This window comes from Mercurialis annua, linkage group LG5 (genome assembly GCF_937616625.2).
Source record: "Mercurialis annua linkage group LG5, ddMerAnnu1.2, whole genome shotgun sequence".
Classification (NCBI taxonomy): Eukaryota; Viridiplantae; Streptophyta; class Magnoliopsida; order Malpighiales; family Euphorbiaceae; genus Mercurialis; species Mercurialis annua.
Genome location: NC_065574.1, coordinates 55,976,025 through 55,998,042, shown reverse-complemented (window position 1 = coordinate 55,998,042; position 22,018 = coordinate 55,976,025). Strand labels below are relative to the sequence as shown.

General features: G+C 32.9%; 1 protein-coding gene across 1 annotated transcript in view; it reads right to left on the bottom strand.

The window, feature by feature from the left end:
* The window catches only part of LOC126682092 (uncharacterized), an 83,629-nt gene that overhangs the window by 16,445 nt on the left and 45,166 nt on the right, over positions 1-22,018 (bottom strand). The window contains exons 5-6 of the mRNA XM_050377643.1: positions 21,410-21,477; positions 20,610-20,690 (exon numbers count right to left, since the gene is read on the bottom strand). Of these exons, the coding sequence (XP_050233600.1) occupies positions 20,610-20,690; positions 21,410-21,477 (149 nt within the window). The remainder of the gene's footprint in view (positions 1-20,609; positions 20,691-21,409; positions 21,478-22,018) is intronic.

Below are 22,018 nucleotides of genomic sequence, written 5' to 3'. Positions count from 1 at the left end.
TTAATAAACTAATTAAATATTCATTTTGTCTGTAACATTGTCTAAATCTTTTGTTCAGGTTCCAACTTGATCTGGTACGCTTGTAGGGTCAAAAAACGCACCCAAACTTCCCTCCCTGAGCTGTTTTCGGGAATGCAGAAAAGCCCAAAAAACAGGATAAACAATAATTAATTTATCAAATAACTTTTATATGATTTTCAATAATCCGAACTAGAAACTTTGTTCGAATAACTGATAATTTATCGAGCTTACAAAATTCCTAGTCAAACTCAACTTTTCAAAAATCCCTTTTCTAGCCTACTTCGTGCTATCAAAATGCTTACATAAAACGGTCTGATTATCAAACTAATTGAATATTCATATTGTCTGTAACACTGTCTAAATCTTTTGTTCAGGTTCCAACTTCATCTGGTACGCTTATGGGGTCAAAAAACGCACCCAAACTTCCATCCCTAAGCTGTTTTGGGGAATGCACAAAAACCCAAAAACGGTATTAAACGATAATTTATTTATCAAATAATTTTTCTATGATTTTAAATAATCCCAACTAGAAATTTTGTCCCAATAACAGATAACATATCGAGCTAACGAAATTCATAGTTAAACTCAACTTTTCAAAAATCCCTTTACTACCCTACTTCGGGCTATCAAAATTCTTACATAAAACGGTTTGATTAACAAACTAATTGAATATTCATATTGTCTGTAACACTATCTAAATCTTTTGTTCAGGTTCCAACTTCATCCGTTACGCTTAGAGGGTCAAAAGACGCACCCAAACTCCCTTCCGTGAGCTGTTTTGGGGAATGTAGAAAAGCCGCAAAAATGGGATAAAACGATAATTCATTTATTAAATAACTCTTCTATTATTTTAATTAAGCCCAACTAGAAACGTTGTCTGAATAACCGATAACTTATCGAGCTAACAGAATTCCTAGTTAAACTCAAACTTTTAAAAATTCCTTTTCTAGCCTACTACAGGCTATCAAAACGCTTACTAAAAAAAGTCTGATTACCAAACTAAATGAACATTCTTATTGTCTTCAACACCCTCTAAAACTTCTGTTGAGGTTCCAACGTCATCCGTTACGCGTTGGGGGTCAAAAACATACCTAAACTCCCCTCCCTTAGCTGTTTTCGGGAATGCAGAAAAGCCCCAAAAATAGGATAAAACGATAATTAATTTATCAAATAACTTTTATATGATTTTCAATAATCCCAACTAGAAACTTTGTTCGAATAACTGTTAATTTATCGAGCTTACAAAATTCCTAGTCAAGCTCAACTTTTCAAAAATCTCTTTTCTAGCCTACTTCGGGCTATCAAAACGCTTACATAAAACGGTCTGATTAACTAACTAATAGAATATTCATATTGTCTGTAACACTGTCTAAATCTTTTGTCCAGGTTCCAACTTCATCTGGTACGCTTATAGGGTCAAAAAAACGCACTCAAACTCCCCTCCCTAAGCTGTTTTGGGGAATGCACAAAAACCCCTAATACGGGATAAAACGATAATTTTTTATCAAATAACTTTTCTATGATTTTAAATAATCCCAACTAGAAATGTTGTCCCAATAACATATAACTTATCAAGCTAACAAAATTCCTAGTTAAACTCAACTTTTCAAAAATCCCTTTTCTAGCCTACTTCGGGCTATCAAAATGCTTACATAAAACGGTCTGATTAACAAACTAATTAAATATTCATATTGTCTGTAACACTGTCTAAATCTTTTGTTCAGGTTCCAACTTCATCCATTACGCTAATAGGGTCAAAAGACGCACCCAAACTCCCCTCCCTGAGCTGTTTTGGGGAATGTAGAAGCCCCAAAAATGGTATAAAACGATAATTCATTTATCAAATGACTCTTCTATTATTTTAATTAATCCCAACTAGAAACGTTGTCTGAATAACTGATACCTTATCGAGCTAAGAGAATTCCTAGATAAACTCAACTTTTTAAAAATTCCTTTTCTAGCCTACTTCGGGCTATCAAAACGCTTACTTAAAACAGTCCGATTACCAAACTAATTGAACATTCTTATTGTCTTGAACACCCTCTAAAACTTTTGTTCAGGTTCCAACGTCATCCGGTACGCGTTGCGGGTCAAAAAACATACCTAAACTCCCCTCCCTTAGCTGTTTTTGGGAATGCAGAAAAGCCCCAAAAACAGGATAAAACGATAATTAATTTATCAAATAACTTTTATATGATTTTCAATAATCCCAACTAGAAACTTTGTCCGAATAACTGATAATTTATCGAGCTTACAAAATTCATAATCAAGCTCAACTTTTCAAAAATCTCTTTTCTAGCCTACTTCGGGCTATCAAAACGCTTACATGAAACGGTCTGATTAACAAACTAATAGAATATTCATATTGTCTGTAACACTGTCTAAATCTTTTGTCCAGGTTCCAACTTCATCTGGTACGCTTATAGGGTCAAAAAAACGCACCCAAACTCCCCTCCCTAAGCTGTTTTGGGGAATGCACAAAAACCCCTAATACGGGATAAAACGATAATTTATTTATCAAATAACTTTTATATGATTTTCAATAATCCGAACTAGAAACTTTGTTCGAATAACTGATAATTTATCGAGCTTACAAAATTCCTAGTCAAACTCAACTTTTCAAAAATCCCTTTTCTAGCCTACTTCGTGCTATAAAAATGCTTACATAAAACGGTCTGATTATCAAACTAATTGAATATTCATATTGTCTGTAACACTGTCTAAATCTTTTGTTCAGGTTCCAACTTCATCTGCTACGCTTATAGGGTCAAAAAACACACCCAAACTTCCATCCCTAAGCTGTTTTGGGGAATGCACAAAAACCCCAAAAACGGGATTAAACGATAATTTATTTATCAAATAATTTTTCAATGATTTTAAATAATCCCAACTAGAAATTTTGTCCCAATAACAGATAACATATCGAGCTAACGAAATTCATAGTTAAACTCAACTTTTCAAAAATCCCTTTTCTACCCTACTTCGGGCTATCAAAATGCTTACATAAAACGGTTTGATTAACAAACTAATTGAATATTCATATTGTCTGTAACACTGTCTAAATCATTTGTTCAGGTTCCAACTTCATCCGGTACGACTATAAGGTCAAAAAACGCACCCAAACTCCCTTCCGTGAGCTGTTTTGGGGAATGTAGAAAAGCCGCAAAAATGGGATAAAACGATAATTCATTTATTAAATAACTCTTCTATTATTTTAATTAAGCCCAACTAGAAACGTTGTCTGAATAACCGATAACTTATCGAGCTAACAGAATTCCTAGTTAAACTCAAACTTTTAAAAATTCCTTTTCTAGCCTACTACAGGCTATCAAAACGCTTACTAAAAAAAGTCTGATTACCAAACTAAATGAACATTCTTATTGTCTTCAACACCCTCTAAAACTTATGTTGAGGTTCCAACGTCATCCGTTACGCGTTGGGGGTCAAAAACATACCTAAACTCCCCTCCCTTAGCTGTTTTCGGGAATGTAGAAAAGCCCCAAAAATAGGATAAAACGATAATTAATTTATCAAATAACTTTTATATGATTTTCAATAATCCCAACTAGAAACTTTGTTCGAATAACTGTTAATTTATCGAGCTTACAAAATTCCTAGTCAAGCTCAACTTTTCAAAAATCTCTTTTCTAGCCTACTTCGGGCTATCAAAACGCTTACATAAAACGGTCTGATTAACAAACTAATAGAATATTCATATTGTCTGTAACACTGTCTAAATCTTTTGTCCAGGTTCCAACTTCATCTGGTACGCTTATAGGGTCAAAAAAACGCACCCAAACTCCCCTCCCTAAGCTGTTTTGGGGAATGCACAAAAACCCCTAATACGGGATAAAACGATAATTTATTTATCAAATAACTTTTCTATGATTTTAAATAATCCCAACTAGAAACGTTGTCTGAATAACCGATAACTTATCGAGCTAACGAAATTCCTAGCTAAACTCAACTTTTCAAAAATCCCTTTTCTAGCATACTTCGGGCTATCAAAATGCTTACATAAAACAGTCTGATTAACAAACTAAATGAACATTCTTATTGTCTCCAACGTCATCCGGTACGCGTTGGGGGTCAAAAAAAATACCTGAACTCCCCTCCCTTAGCTGTTTTCGGGAATGGAGAAAAGCCCCAAAAACAGGATAAAACGATAATTAATTTATCAAATAACTTTTACATGATTTTCAATAATCCCAACTAGAAACTTTGTCAGAATAACTGATAATTTATCCAGCTTACAAAATTCCTAGTCAAGATCAACTTTTCAAAAATCCCTTTTCTAGCCTACTTCGGGCTATCAAAATGCTTACATAAAACGGTCTGATTAACAAACTAATAGAATATTCATATTGTCTGTAACACTGTTTAAATCATTTGTTCAGGTTCCAACTTCATCTGGTACGCTTATAGGGTTAAAAAACGCACCCAAACTCCCCTCCCTGAGCTGTTTTGGGGAATGCAGAAAAGCCCCAATAACAGGATAAAACGATAATTAATTTATCAAATAAATTTTATATGATTTTCAATAATCCCAACTAGAACATTGTCCGAATAACCGATAATTTATCGAGCTGACAAAATTCCTAGTCAAACTGAAGTTTTCAAAAATCCCTTTTCTAGCCTACTTCGGGCTATCAAAATGCTTACATAAAACGGTCTGATTAACAAACTAATTGAATATTCATATTCTCTGTAACACTGTCTAGATCTTTTGTTCAGGTTCCAACTTCATCCGTTACGCTTATAGGGTCAAAAAACGCACCCAAACTACCCTCCCTGAGCTGTTTTGGGGAATGCAGAAAAGCCCCAAAAATGCGATAAAACGATAATTCATTTATCAAATGACTCTTCTATTATTTTAATTAATCCCAACTAGAAACGTTGTCTGAATAACCGATAACTTATCGAGCTAAGAAAATTCCTAGTTAAACTCAACTTTTTAAAAATTCCTTTTCTAGCCTACTTCGGGCTATCGAAACGTTTACTTAAAACAGTCTGATTACCAAACTAATTGAACATTCTTATTGTCTTCAACACCCTCTAAAACTTCCGTTCAGCTTCCAACGTCATCTGGTACACGTTGGGGGTCAAAAAACATACATAAACTCCCCTCCCATAGTTGTTTTCGGGAATGCAGAAAAGCCCCAAAAACTGGATAAAACGATAATTAATTTATCAAATAACTTTTATATGATTTTCAATAATCCCAACTAGAAACTTTGTCCGAATAACTGATAATTTATCGAGCTTACAAAATTCCTAGTCAAGCTCAACTTTTCAAAAATCCCTTTTCTAGCCTACTTCGGGCTATCAAAATGCTTACAAAAAACGGTCTGATTAACAAACTAATAGAATATTCATATTGTCTGTAACACTATCTAAATCTTTTGTTCAGGTTCCAACTTCATCTGGTACGCTTATAGGGTCAAAAAACGCACCCAAACTCCCCTCCCTGAGCTCTTTTGGGGAATGCACAAAAACCCCAAAAACGGGATAAAACGATAATTTATTTATCAAATAACTTTTCTATGATCTTAAAAAATCCCAACTAGAAATGTTGTCCCAATAACTTATAATTTATCGAGCTTACAAAATTCCTAGTCAAACTCTACTTTTTAAAAATTCCTTTTCTAGCCTACTTCGGGCTATCAAAACGCTTACTAAAAAAAGTCTGATTACCAAACTAAATGAACATTCTTATTGTCTTCAAAACCCTCTAAAACTTCCGTTGAGGTTCCAACGTCATCCGGTACGCGTTGGGGGTCAAAAAACATACCTAAACTCCCCTCCCTTAGCTGTTTTCGGGAATGCAGAAAAGCCCCAAAAACAGGATAAAACGATAATTAATTAATCAAATAACTTTTATATGATTTTCAATAATCCGAACTAGAAACTTTGTCCGAATAACTGATAATTTATCGAGCTTACAAAATTCCTAGTCAAACTCAACTTTTCAAAAATCCCTTTTCTAGCCTACTTCGTGCTATCAAAATGCTTACATAAAACGGTCTGATTAACAAACTAATTGAATATTCATATTGTCTGTAACACTGTCTAAATCTTTTTTTCAGGTTCCAACTTCATCTGGTACGCTTAGAGGGTCAGAAAACGCACCCAAACTTCCATCCCTAAGATGTTTTGGAGAATGCACAAAAACCCTAAAAACGGGATAAAATGATAATTTATTTATCAAATAACTTTTCTATGATTTTAAATAATCCCAACTAGAAAATTTGTCCCAATAACAGATAATTTATCGAGCTTGCAAAATTCCTAGTCAAACTCAACTTTTCAAAAATCCCTTTTCTACCCTAATTCGGGCTATCAAAATGATTACATAAAACGGTCTGATTAACAAACTAATTGAATATTCATATTGTCTGTAACACTGTCTAAATCTTTTGTTCAGGTTACAACTTCATCTGGTACGCTTATAGGGTCAAAATACACAAAAACCCCTAAAACGGGATAAAAAGATAATTAATTTATCAAGCTAAGAAAATTCCTAGTTAAACTCAACTTTTTAAAAATTCCTTTTCTAGCCTACTTCGGGCTATCAAAATGTTTACTTAAAACAGTCTGATTACCAAACTAATTGAACATTCTTATTGTCTTCAACACCCTCTAAAACTTCCGTTCAGGTTCCAACGTCATCCGGTACGCGTTGGGGGTCAAAAAACATACATAAACTCCCCTCCCATAGTTGTTTTCGGGAATGCAGAAAAGCCCCAAAAACAGGATAAAACGATAATTAATTTATCAAATAACATTTATATAATTTTCAATAATCCCAACTGGAACATTGTCCGAATAACCGATAATTTATCGAGCTGACAAAATTCCTAGTCAAACTGAACTTTTCAAAAATCCCTTTTCTAGCCTACTTCGGGCTATCAAAATGCTTACATAAAACGGTCTGATTAACAAACTAATTGAATATTCATATTCTCTGTAACACTGTCTAAATCTTTTGTTCAGGTTCCAACTTCATCTGGTACGATTATAGGGTCAAAAAACACACCCAAACTCCCCTCCCTGAGCTGTTTTGGGGAATGCACAAAAACCCCAAAAACGGGATAAAACGATAATTAATTTATCAAATAACTTTTCTATGATTTTAAATAATACCAACTATAAATGTTGTCCCAATGACAAATAACTTATCAAGCTAACAAAATTCCAAGTTAAACTCAACTTTTCAAAAATCCCTTTTCTAGCCTACTTCGGGCTATCAAAATGCTTACATAAAACGGTCTGATTAACAAACTAATTGAATATTCATATTGTCTGTAACACTGTCTAAATCTTTTGTTCCGGTTCCAACTTCATCCGTTACGCTTATTGGGTCAAAAAACGCACCCAAACTCCCCCTCCCTGAGCTGTTTTGGGGAATGCAAAAAAGCCCCAAAAATGGGATAAAACGATAATTCATTTATCAAATGACTCTTCTATTATTTAAATTAATCCCAACTACGAACGTTGTCTGAATAACCGATAACTTATCGAGCTAACAGAATTCCTAGTTAAACTCAACTTTTTAAAAATTCCTTTTCTAGCCTACTTCGGGCTATCAAAACGCTTACTTAAAACAGTCTTATTACCAAACTAAATGAACATTCTTATTGTTTTAAACACCCTCTAAAACTTCCGTTCAGGTTCCAACGTCATCCGGTACGCGTTGGGGGTCAAAAAACATACCTAAACTCCCCTCCCTTAGCTGTTTTCGGGAATGGAGAAAAGCCCCAAAAACAGGATAAAACGATAATTAATTTATCAAATAACTTTTATATGATTTTCAATAATCCCAACTAGAAACTTTGTCCGAATAACCGATAATTTATCGAACTGACACAATTCCTAGTCAAGCTCAACTTTTCAAAAATCCCTTTTCTAGCCTACTTCGGGCTATCAAAATGCTTACATAAAACGGTCTGATAAACAAACTAATTGAATATACATATTGTCTGTAACAGTGTCTAAATCTTTTGTTCAAGTTCCAACTTCATCTGGTACGCTTATACGGTTAAAAAACGCACCTAAACTCCCCTCCATGAGCTGTTTTGGGGAATGCACAAAAACCCCAAAAAAGGGCATAAAACGATAATTTATTTATCAAATAACTTTTCTATGATTTTAAATAATCCCAACTAGAAATGTTGTCTCACTAACAGATAACTTATCGAGCTAACAAAATTCCTAGTTAAACTCAACTTTTCAAAAATCCCTTTTCTAGCCTACTTCGGGCTATTAAAATGCTTACATAAAACGGTCTGATTAACAAACTAATTGTATATTCATATTGTCTGTAACACTGTCTAGATCTTTTGTTCAGTTTCCAACTTCATCCGTTACGCTTATAGGGTCAAAAAACGCACCCAAACTACCCTCCCTAAGCTGTTTTGGGGAATGCAGAAAAGCCCCAAAAATGCGATAAAACGATAATTCATTTATCAAATGACTCTTCTATTATTTTAATTAATCCCAACTAGAAACGTTGTCTGAATAACCGATAACTTATCGAGTTAAGAAAATTCCTAGTTAAACTCAACTTTTTAAAAATTCATTTTCTAGCCTACTTCGGGCTATCGAAACGTTTACTTAAAACAGTCTGATTACCAAACTAATTGAACATTCTTATTGTCTTCAACACCCTCTAAAGCTTCCGTTCAGGTTCCAACGTCATCTGGTACACGTTGGGGGTCAAAAAACATACATAAACTCCCCTCCCTTAGTTGTTTTCGGGAAAGCAGAAAAGCCCCAAAAACAGGATAAAACGATAATTAATTTATCAAATAACTTTTATATGATTTTCAATAATCCCAACTAGAAACTTTGTCCGAATAACTGATAATTTATCGAGCTTACAAAATTCCTAGTCAAGCTGAACTTTTCAAAAATCCCTTTTCTAGCCTACTTCGGGTTATCAAAATGCATACATAAAACGGTCTGATTAACAAACTAATAGAATATTCATATTGTCTGTAACACTGTTTAAATCTTTTGTTCAGGTTCCAACTTCATCTGGTACGCTTATAGGGTCAAAAAACGCACCCAAACTCCCCTCCTTGAGCTGTTTTGGAGAATGCAGAAAAGCCCCAATAACAGGATAAAACGATAATTAATTTATCAAATAACTTTTATATGATTTTCAATAATCCCAACTAGAACATTGTCTGAATAACCGATAATTTATCCAGCTTACAAAATTCCTAGTCAAACTGAACTTTTCAAAAATCCCCTTTCTAGCCTACTTCGGGCTATCAAAATGCTTACATAAAACGGTCTGATTAACAAACTAATTGAATATTCATATTTTCTGTAACACTGTCTAGATCTTTTGTTCAGGTTCCAACTTCATCCGTTACGCTTATAGGGTCAAAAAACGCACCCAAACTACCCTCCCTGAGCTGTTTTGGGGAATGCAGAAAAGCCCCAAAAATGCGATAAAACGATAATTCATTTATCAAATGACTCTTCTATTATTTTAATTAATCCCAACTAGAAACGTATTCTGAATAACCGATAACTTATCGAGCTAAGAAAATTTCTAGTTAAATTCAACTTTTTAAAAGTTCCTTTTCTAGCCTACTTTGGGCTATCGAAACGTTTACTTAAAACAGTCTGATTACCAAACTAATTGAACATTCTTATTGTCTTCAACACCCTCTAAAACTTCCGTTCAGGTTCCAACGTCATCCGGTACGCGTTGGGGGTCAAAAAACATACATAAACTCCCCTCCCATAGTTGTTTTCGGGAATGCAGAAAAGCCCCAAAAACAGGATAAAACGATAATTAATTTATCAAATAACTTTTATATGATTTTCAATAATCCCAACTAGAAACTTTGTCCGAATAACTGATAATTTATCGAGCTTACAAAATTCCTAGTCAATCTCAACTTTTCAAAAATCCCTTTTCTAGCCTATTTCGGGCTATCAAAATGCTTACATAAAACGGTGTGATTAACAAACTAATAGAATATTCATATTGTCTGTAACACTGTCTAAATCTTTTGTTCAGGTTCCAACTTCATCTGGTACGCTTATAGGGTCAAAAAACGCACCCAAACTCCCCTCCTTGAGCTCTTTTGGGGAATGCACAAAAACCCCAAAAACGGGATAAAACGATAATTTATTTATCAAATAACTTTTCTATCATTTTAAATAATCCCAACTAGAAATTGTGTCCCAATAACAGATAACATATCGAGCTAACGAAATTCCTAGTTAAACTCAGTTTTTCAAAAATCTCTTTTCTAGCCTACTTCGGGCTATCAAAATGATTACATAAAACGGCCTGATTAACAAACTAATTGTATATTCATATTTTCTGTAACAGTGTCTAAATCTTTTGTTCAGGTTACAACTTCATCCGTTACGGTTATAGGGTCAAAGAACGCACCCAAACTCCCCTCCCTGAGCTGTTTTGGGGAATGCACAAAAACCCCTAATACGGGATAAAACGATAATTTATTTATCAAATAACTTTTCTATGATTTTAAATAATCCCAACTAGAAACGTTGTCTGAATAACCGATAACTTATCGAGCTAACGAAATTCCTAGCTAAACTCAACTTTTCAAAAATCCCTTTTCTAGCATACTTCGGGCTATCAAAATGCTTACATAAAACAGTCTGATTAACAAACTAAATGAACATTCTTATTGTCTCCAACGTCATCCGGTACGCGTTGGGGGTCAAAAAAAATACCTGAACTCCCCTCCCTTAGCTGTTTTCGGGAATGGAGAAAAGCCCCAAAAACAGGATAAAACGATAATTAATTTATCAAATAACTTTTACATGATTTTCAATAATCCCAACTAGAAACTTTGTCAGAATAACTGATAATTTATCCAGCTTACAAAATTCCTAGTCAAGATCAACTTTTCAAAAATCCCTTTTCTAGCCTACTTCGGGCTATCAAAATGCTTACATAAAACGGTCTGATTAACAAACTAATAGAATATTCATATTGTCTGTAACACTGTTTAAATCATTTGTTCAGGTTCCAACTTCATCTGTTACGCTTATAGGGTTAAAAAACGCACCCAAACTCCCCTCCCTGAGCTGTTTTGGGGAATGCAGAAAAGCCCCAATAACAGGATAAAACGATAATTAATTTATCAAATAACTTTTATATGATTTTCAATAATCCCAACTAGAACATTGTCCGAATAACCGATAATTTATCGAGCTGACAAAATTCCTAGTCAAACTGAAGTTTTCAAAAATCCCTTTTCTAGCCTACTTCGGGCTATCAAAATGCTTACATAAAACGGTCTGATTAACAAACTAATTGAATATTCATATTCTCTGTAACACTGTCTAGATCTTTTGTTCAGGTTCCAACTTCATCCGTTACGCTTATAGGGTCAAAAAACGCACCCAAACTACCCTCCCTGAGCTGTTTTGGGGAATGCAGAAAAGCCCCAAAAATGCGATAAAACGATAATTCATTTATCAAATGACTCTTCTATTATTTTAATTAATCCCAACTAGAAACGTTGTCTGAATAACCGATAACTTATCGAGCTAAGAAAATTCCTAGTTAAACTCAACTTTTTAAAAATTCCTTTTCTAGCCTACTTCGGGCTATCGAAACGTTTACTTAAAACAGTCTGATTACCAAACTAATTGAACATTCTTATTGTCTTCAACACCCTCTAAAACTTCCGTTCAGCTTCCAACGTCATCTGGTACACGTTGGGGGTCAAAAAACATACATAAACTCCCCTCCCATAGTTGTTTTCGGGAATGCAGAAAAGCCCCAAAAACTGGATAAAACGATAATTAATTTATCAAATAACTTTTATATGATTTTCAATAATCCCAACTAGAAACTTTGTCCGAATAACTGATAATTTATCGAGCTTACAAAATTCCTAGTCAAGCTCAACTTTTCAAAAATCCCTTTTCTAGCCTACTTCGGGCTATCAAAATGCTTACAAAAAACGGTCTGATTAACAAACTAATAGAATATTCATATTGTCTGTAACACTATCTAAATCTTTTGTTCAGGTTCCAACTTCATCTGGTACGCTTATAGGGTCAAAAAACGCACCCAAACTCCCCTCCCTGAGCTCTTTTGGGGAATGCACAAAAACCCCAAAAACGGGATAAAACGATAATTTATTTATCAAATAACTTTTCTATGATCTTAAAAAATCTCAACTAGAAATGTTGTCCCAATAACTTATAATTTATCGAGCTTACAAAATTCCTAGTCAAACTCTACTTTTTAAAAATTCCTTTTCTAGCCTACTTCGGGCTATCAAAACGCTTACTAAAAAAAGTGTGATTACCAAACTAAATTAACATTCTTATTGTCTTCAACACCCTCTAAAACTTCCGTTGAGGTTCCAACGTCATCCGGTACGCGTTGGGGGTCAAAAAACATACTTAAACTCCCATCCCTTAGCTGTTTTCGGGAATGCAGAAAAGCCCCAAAAACAGGATAAAACGATAATTAATTAATCAAATAACTTTTATATGATTTTCAATAATCCCAACTAGAAACTTTGTCCGAATAACTGATAATTTATCGAGCTTACAAAATTCCTAGTCAAACTCAACTTGTCAAAATTCCCTTTTCTAGCCTACTTCGGGCTATCAAAATGCTTACATAAAACGGTCTGATTAACAAACTAATTGAATATTCATATTGTTTGTAACACTGTCTAAATCTTTTGTTCAAGTTCCAACTTCATCTGGTACGCTTATAGGTTCAAAAAACGCACCCAAACTTCCATCCCTAAGTTGTTTTGGGGAATGCACAAAAACCCCAAAAACGGGATAAAACGATAATTTATTTATCAAATAACTTTTCTATGAATTTAAATAATCCCAACTAGAAATATTGTCCCAATAACATATAACATATCGAGCTAGCGAAATTCCTAGTTAAACTCAACTTTTCAAAAATCTCTTTTCTAGCCTACTTCGGGCTATCAAAATGATTACATAAAACGGCCTGATTAACAAACTAATTGTATATTCATATTGTCTGTAACACTGTCTAAATCTTTTGTTCAGGTTCCAACTTCATCTGGTACGCTTATAGGGTCAAAAAAACGCACCCAAACTCCCCTCCCTGAGCTGTTTTGGGGAATGCACAAAAACCAAAAAACGGGATTAAACGATAATTTATTTATCAAATAATTTTTCTATGATTTTAAATAATCCCAACTAGAAATTTTGTCCCAATAACAGATAACATATCGAGCTAACGAAATTCATAGTTAAACTCAACTTTTCAAAAATCCCTTTTCTACCCTACTTCGGGCTATCAAAATGCTTACATAAAACGGTTTGATTAACAAACTAATTGAATATTCATATTGTCTGTAACACTGTCTAAATCATTTGTTCAGGTTCCAACTTCATCCGGTACGACTATAAGGTCGAAAAACGCACCCAAACTCCCTTCCGTGAGCTGTTTTGGGGAATGTAGAAAAGCCGCAAAAATGGGATAAAACGATAATTCATTTATTAAATAACTCTCCTATTATTTTAATTAAGCCCAACTAGAAACGTTGTCTGAATAACCGATAACTTATCGAGCTAACAGAATTCCTAGTTAAACTCAAACTTTTAAAAATTCCTTTTCTAGCCTACTACAGGCTATCAAAACGCTTACTAAAAAAAATCTGATTACCAAACTAAATGAACATTCTTATTGTCTTCAACACCCTCTAAAACTTCTGTTGAGGTTCCAACGTCATCCGGTACGCGTTGGGGGTCAAAAAACATACCTAAACTCCCTTCCCTTAGCTGTTTTCGGGAATGCAAAAAAGCCCCAAAAATAGGATAAAACGATAATTAATTTATCAAATAACTTTTATATGATTTTCAATAATCGCAACTAGAAACTTTGTTCGAATAACTGTTAATTTATCGAGCTTACAAAATTCCTAGTCAAGCTCAACTTTTCAAAAATCTCTTTTCTAGCCTACTTCGGGCTATCAAAACGCTTACATAAAACAGTCTGATTAACAAACTAATAGAATATTCATATTGTCTGTAACACTGTCTAAATCTTTTGTTCAGGTTCCAACTTCATCCGGTACGCTTGTAGGGTCAAAAAACGCACCCAAACTCCCCTCCCTGAGCTGTTTTCGGGAATGCAGAAAAGCCTCAAAAACAGGATAAACGATAATTAATTTATCAAATAACTTTTATATGATTTTCAATAATCCGAACTAGAAACTTTGTCCGAATAACTGATAATTTATCGAGCTTACAAAATTCCTAGTCAAACTCAACTTTTTAAAAATCTCTTTTCTAGCCTACTTCGTGCTATCAAAATGCTTACATAAAACGGTCTGATTAACAAACTAATTGAATATTCATATTGTCTGTAACACTTTCTAAATCTTTTGTTCAGGTTCCAACTTCATCTGGTACGCTTATAGGGTCAGAAAACGCACCCAAACTTCCATCCCTAAGTTGTTTTGGAGAATGCACAAAAACCCTAAAAACGGGATAAAACGATAATTTATTTATCAAATAACTTTTCTATGATTTTAAATAATCCCAACTAGAAATTTTGTCCCAATAACAGATAATTTATCGAGCTTGCAAAATTCCTAGTCAAACTCAACTTTTCAAAAATCCCTTTTCTACCCTACTTCGGGCTATCAAAATGATTACAATAAACGGTCTAATTAACAAACTAATTGAATATTCATATTGTCTGTAACACTGTCTAAATCTTTTGTTCAGGTTCCAACTTCATCTGGTACGCTTATAGGGTCAAAAAACGCACCCAAACTGCCTTCCCTGAGCTGTTTTGGGGAATGCACAAAAACCCCTAAAACGGGATAAAAAGATAATTAATTTATCAAATAACTTTTATATGATTTTCAGTAATCCCAACTAGAATCGTTTTCTGAATAACTGATAATTTATCGAGCTTACAAAATTCCTAGTCAAACTCAACTTTTTAAAAATTCCTTTTCTAGCCTACTTCGGGCTATCAAAACGCTTACTAAAAAAAGTGTGATTACCAAACTAAATTAACATTCTTATTGTCTTCAACACCCTCTAAAACTTCCGTTGAGGTTCCAACGTCATCCGGTACGCGTTGGGGGTCAAAAAACATACTTAAACTCCCATCCCTTAGCTGTTTTCGGGAATGCAGAAAAGCCCCAAAAACAGGATAAACCGATAATTAATTTATCAAATAACTTTTATATGATTTTCAATAATCCCAACTAGAAACTTTGTCCGAATAACTGATAATTTATCGAGCTTACAAAATTCCTAGTCAAACTCAACTTTTCAAAAATCCCTTTTCTAGCCTACTTCGGGCTATCAAAATGCTTACATAAAACGGTCTATTTAACAAACTAATTGAATATTCATATTGTCTGTAACACTGTCTAAATCTTTTGTTCAGGTTCCAACTTCATCTGGTACGCTTATAGGGTCAAAAAACGCACCCAAACTTTCCTCCCTGAGCTGTTTTTGGGAATGCACAAAAACCCCTAAAACGGGATAAAAAGATAATTAATTTATCAAATAACTTTTATATGATTTTCAATAATCCCAACTAGAAACTTTGTCCGAATAACTTATAATTTATCGAGCTTACAAAATTCCTAGTCAAACTCTACTTTTTAAAAATTCCTTTTCTAGCCTACTTCGGGCTATCAAAACGCTTACTAAAAAAAGTCTGATTACCAAACTAAATGAATATTCTTATTGTCTTCAACACCCTCTAAAACTTCCGTTGAGGTTCCAACATCATCCGGTACGCGTTGGGGGTCAAAAAACATACCTAAACTCCCCTCCCTTAGCTGTTTTCGGGAATGCAGAAAAGCCCCAAAAACAGGATAAAACGATAATTAATTAATCAAATAACTTTTATATGATTTTTCAATAATCCGAACTAGAAACTTTGTCCGAATAACTGATAATTTATCGAGCTTACAAAATTCCTAGTCAAACTCAACTTTTCAAAAATCCCTTTTCTAGCCTACTTCGTGCTATCAAAATGCTTACATAAAACAGTCTGATTAACAAACTAATTGAATATTCATATTGTCTGTAACACTGTCTAAATCTTTTTTTCAGGTTCCAACTTCATCTGGTACGCTTATAGGGTCAGAAAACGCACCCAAACTTCCATCCCTAAGTTGTTTTGGAGAATGCACAAAAACCCTAAAAACGGGATAAAACGATAATTTATTTATCAAATAACTTTTATATGATTTTCAATAATCCCAACTAGAAACTTTGTCCGAATAACTGATAATTTATCGAGCTTACAAAATTCCTAGTCAAACTCAACTTTTCAAAAATCCCTTTTCTACCCTAATTCGGGCTATCAAAATGATTACATAAAACGGTCTGATTAACAAACTAATTGAATATTCATATTGTCTGTAACACTGTCTAAATCTTTTGTTCAGGTTCCAACTTCATCTGGTACGCTTATAGGGTCAAAATACGCACCCAAACTGCACTCCCTGAGCTGTTTTGGGGAATGCACAAAAACCCCTAAAACGGGATAAAAAGATAATTAATTTATCAAATAACTTTTATATGATTTTCAGTAATCCCAACTAGAATCTTTTTCTGAATAACTGATAATTTATCGAGCTTACAAAATTCCTAGTCAAACTCAACTTTTTAAAAATTCCTTTTTCTAGCCTACTTCGGGCTATCAAAACGCTTAGTAAAAGAAGTGTGATTACCAAACTAAATTAACATTCTTATTGTCTTCAACACCCTCTAAAACTTCCGTTGAGGTTCCAACGTCATCCGGTACGCGTTGGGGGTCAAAAAACATACTTAAACTCCCCTCCCTTAGCTGTTTTCGGGAATGCAGAAAAGCCCCAAAAACAGGATAAAACGATAATTAATTTATCAAATAACTTTTATATGATTTTCAATAATCCCAACTAGAAACTTTGTCCGAATAACTGATAATTTATCGAGCTTACAAAATTCCTAGTCAAACTCAACTTTTCAAAAATCCCTTTTCTAGCCTACTTCGGGCTATCAAAATGCTTACATAAAACGGTTTGATTAACAAACTAATTGAATATTCATATTGTCTGTAACACTGTCTAAATCTTTTGTTCAGGTTCCAACTTCATCTGGTAAGCTTATAGGGTCAAAAAACGCACCCAAACTTCCCTCCCTGAGCTGTTTTTGGGAATGCACAAAAACCCCTAAAACGGGATAAAAAGATAATTAATTTATCAAATAACTTTTATATGATTTTCAATAATCCCAACTAGAAACTTTGTCTGAATAACTTATAATTTATCGAGCTTACAAAATTCCTAGTCAAACTCTACTTTTTAAAAATTCCTTTTCTAGCCTACTTCGGGCTATCAAAACACTTACTAAAAAAGTCTGATTACCAAACTAAATGAACATTCTTATTGTCTTCAACACCCTCTAAAACTTTCGTTGAGGTTCCAACGTCATCCGGTACGCGTTGGGGGTCAAAATACATACCTAAACTCCCCTCCCTTAGCTGTTTTCGGGAATGCAGAAAAGCCCCAAAAACAGGATAAAACGATAATTAATTAATCAAATAACTTTTAGAGAAAATAATAAGAAAGCAAGAAAAAAGGCTCCACTTTTCACACAATACAATTTTATTAAGTTTGTTTACTTTATTACCAAATAAGTATGTTTTATTTCATCCAACACCACCTTTTTCAATTAGTCTACTCGTGTCCATAGTAAACACTATTTTAATGTTTTTTTTATTAAAAAAAGAGTCCACTTTTAAACAGGCCTGACGCGCTCCTGACGCGCCAGGCCTGCTGCACGTGAACACAGGTGCACCATGCACCTGTTGTCACATTTTGTTTTGGGTGCATGGTGCACCTGCTTCTCATATAACTCATAAAATGGGGACCTTTTTTTTCAAAGGTCCCCATATTTTTTTTTAAATCATATATTATATATTTTATATATATTTATGTAAATGTTAAATATTTAAATTAAATATTTTAGAAAAAAATAAATCATTAATTTATTTATATATTTTATAAATATAACGTATCAAAATTTTAAATCGAGACCGGCGTTAAATGTTTTTTAATAAAGCGGATACATTTCTGATACATCTCTAGTATATCTGCGATACATTTTTGATACATCCCTAATTTTATTAATAATAAATTGAGTTTTAATTTTTAATTTTTGAGTGTTAGATAGTGCATTTTGAATATGTTATTGCTGCTAATGTTATTTTCTAGTACTTATTGAATTCTAATCGACTATATTTAATTGTAATTCGAATATATTTTTGATTCATCTGATACATAATTTATACATAAATGATACATATTTGATACATTAATTGAATTAACTGACTAATTCGATTGATTCGTTTTTATATTTAGAAAAACTTATAAATATATATCTAATTTATATGTATGTGATACATCTCAGATACATATGTGATACATCTTTGATACATAATTTATACACGATAGATATATTTTTAAATGTATTTGCTAGTGAATATGAGAATGGTGATGTTACTTTTTTTATTCTTATTTTTTAAAAAACTATAGTGAAATTTTCGATACAAATTTGGATACATATTTGATACATCTCCGATACATATTTGATACATCTGTGATATATAATTTAGATTGTTCATACATTTTTTTTATATTTTTACTGATTTAATTAAATCAACCGACTAATTTGATCGGTTTGTTATTATATTTTAAAATATGAATACATATCTGATACATATTTTATTGAATTCTAATCGACTATATTTAATTGTAATTCGAATATATTTTTAATACATCTTTGATACACAATGATATATACATATTTGATACATTAATTGAATTAACTAACTAATTCGATTAGTTCATTTTCAAATTTAAAAAAGCTTAGAATTAGTATTATTATCCCTGATACATAATTTATAGATACACGATAAATATATTTTTAAATATATTTAAATAGATACATGATAGATACATTTTTACTAAATTATACACGATAAATATTTAAATAGATACAATTTTATTACATTTATTTTTTATACATATTTGATACATTTTGCGACGTATCAAATTTTTATTACATGTATATTATATTTATATATATATATATATATATTTGATACATATTTGATACTTAATTTATACATGAGAAATAATATTATCCATGCATTAGACCCGTGTTCGGTATGTATGAATACTATATCCGATAAATAATTAATAAAATTATTTTTAATACATATTTGATAAATCTCCGATACATAATTTATACATAAAAAATATATTATTCATGCATCGGACCCGTGTTCGATATGTATCAATAATATATCCGGTAAATAATTTATAAAATTATATTCTAAAAAATTATATTATTTGTGTATTTTTAAAATTTAATATATTTATTTTTCTTAAAATTAAAATTAAATAAATTATTTTCAATTTAACATATTTATTGTATTAAAATAAAAACAGAAATTAATATTTTAAAATTAAATAAATTATTTATTACTTAAAAAAAAATTAAAAACCATGTTAGCAGGTGCACAAAAGTGCACATGCTAACATGGTTGGCCTTTAATTGAGCAGTTGCACAAGGCAACTGCTCACGCGCATCTTATATGAGCAGTTGCATGTGCAAATGCTCAAATGCGCTGATGTCAGCGTCGCACGCTGACATCAGCGCACATGGTATTTATGAAAATTTTTGTTTAAAAGTGGTATCTATGAAATAAGGGTCAATTTTATTGTAAAGGACGAAAATGGTTCTCTAACTTTTATATGATTTTCAATAATCCCAACTAGAAACTTTGTCCGAATAACTGATAATTTATCGAGCTTACAAAACTCCTAGTCAAACTCAACTTTTCAAAAATCCCTTTTCTAGCCTACTTCGGGCTATCAAAATGCTTACATAAAACAGTCTGATTAACAAACTAATTGAATATTCATATTGTCTGTAACACTGTCTAAATCTTTTGTTCAGGTTCCAACTTCATCTGGTACGCTTATAGGGTCAAAAAACGCACCCAAACTTCCATCCCTAAGCTGTTTTGGGGAATGCACAAAAACCCCAAAACGGGATAAAACGATAATTTATTTATCAAATAACTTTTCTATGATTTTAAATAATCCCAACTAGAAATTTTGTCCCATAACAGATAACATATCGAGAACTTTTTAAAAATCTCTTTTCTAGCCTACTTCCAGGCTATCAAAATGATTACATAAAACCGCATGATTAACAAACTAATTGTATATTCATATTTTCTGTAACACTGTCTAAATCTTTTGTTCAGGTTCCAACTTCATCCGTTACGGTTATAGGGTCAAAGAACGCACCCAAACTCCCCTCCCTGAGCTGTTTTGGGGAATGCACAAAAACCCCTAATACGGGATAAAACGATAATTTATTTATCAAATAACTTTTCTATGATTTTAAATAATCCCAACTAGAAACGTTGTCTGAATAACCGATAACTTATCGAGCTAACGAAATTCCTAGCTAAACTCAACTTTTCAAAAATCCCTTTTCTAGCCTACTTTGAGCTATCAAAATGCTTACATAAAACGGTCTGATTAACAAACTAAATGAACATTCTTATTGTCTCCAACGTCATCCAGTACGCGTTGGGGGTCAAAAAACATACCTAAACTCCCCTCCCTTAGCTGTTTTCGGGAATGCAGAAAGCCCCAAAATAAGGATAAAACGATAATTAATTTATCAAATAACTTTTACATGATTTTCAATAATTCCAACTAGAAACTTTGTCAGAATAACTGATAATTTATCGAGCTTACAAAATTCCTATTCAAGCTCAACTTTTTAAAAATCTCTTTTCTAGCCTACTTCGGGCTATCAAAATGCTTACATAAAACGGTCTGATTAACAAACTAATTGAATATTCATATTGTCTGTAACACTGTTTAAATCTTTTGTTCAGGTTGCAACTTCATCTGGTACGCTTATAGGGTCAAAAAACGCACCCAAAATCCCCTCCCTGAGCTGTTTTGGGGAATGCAGAAAAGCCCCAATAACAGGATAAAACGATAATTAATTTATCAAATAACTTTTATATGATTTTCAATAGTCCCAACTAGAACATTGTCCGAATAACCGATAATTTATCGAGCTGACAAAATTCCTAGTCAAACTGAACTTTTCAAAAATCCCTTTTCTAGCCTACTTCGGGCTATCAAAATGCTTACATAAAACGGTCTGATTAACAAACTAATTGAATATTCATATTCTCTGTAACACTGTCTAGATCTTTTGTTCAGGTTCCAACTTCATCCGTTACGCTTATAGGGTCAAAAAACGCACCCAAACTACCCTCCCTGAGCTGTTTTTTCTCAACATATTTTGGGTAGTTTCAAAGGTAGTTTACTTGCTTACTTGTTAAGGAAAGGAGAACTGCTATTGAATCAGCTGCTACTTGTGGTAGTACTTCATTTCCTTTAAAAGCCCCAAAAATGGGATAAAACGATAATTCATTTATCAAATGACTCTTCTATTATTTTAGTTAATCCCAACTAGAAACGTTGTCTGAATAACCGATAACTTATCAAGCTAAGAAAATTCCTAGTTAAACTCAACTTTTTAAAAATTCCTTTTCTAGCCTACTTTGGGCTATCAAAACGTTTACTTAATACAGTCTGATTACCAAACTAATTGAACATTCTTATTGTCTTCAACACCCTCTAAAACTTCCGTTCAGGTTCCAACGTCATCCGGTACGCGTTGGGGGTCAAAAAACATACATAAACTCCCCTCCCATAGTTGTTTTCGGGAATGCAGAAAAGCCCCAAAAACAGGATAAAACGATAATTAATTTATCAAATAACATTTATATGATTTTCAATAATCCCAACTAGAACATTGTCCGAATAACCGATAATTTATCGAGCTGACAAAATTCCTAGTCAAACTGAACTTTTAAAAAATCCCTTTTCTAGCCTACTTCGGGCTATCAAAATGCTTACATAAAACGGTCTGA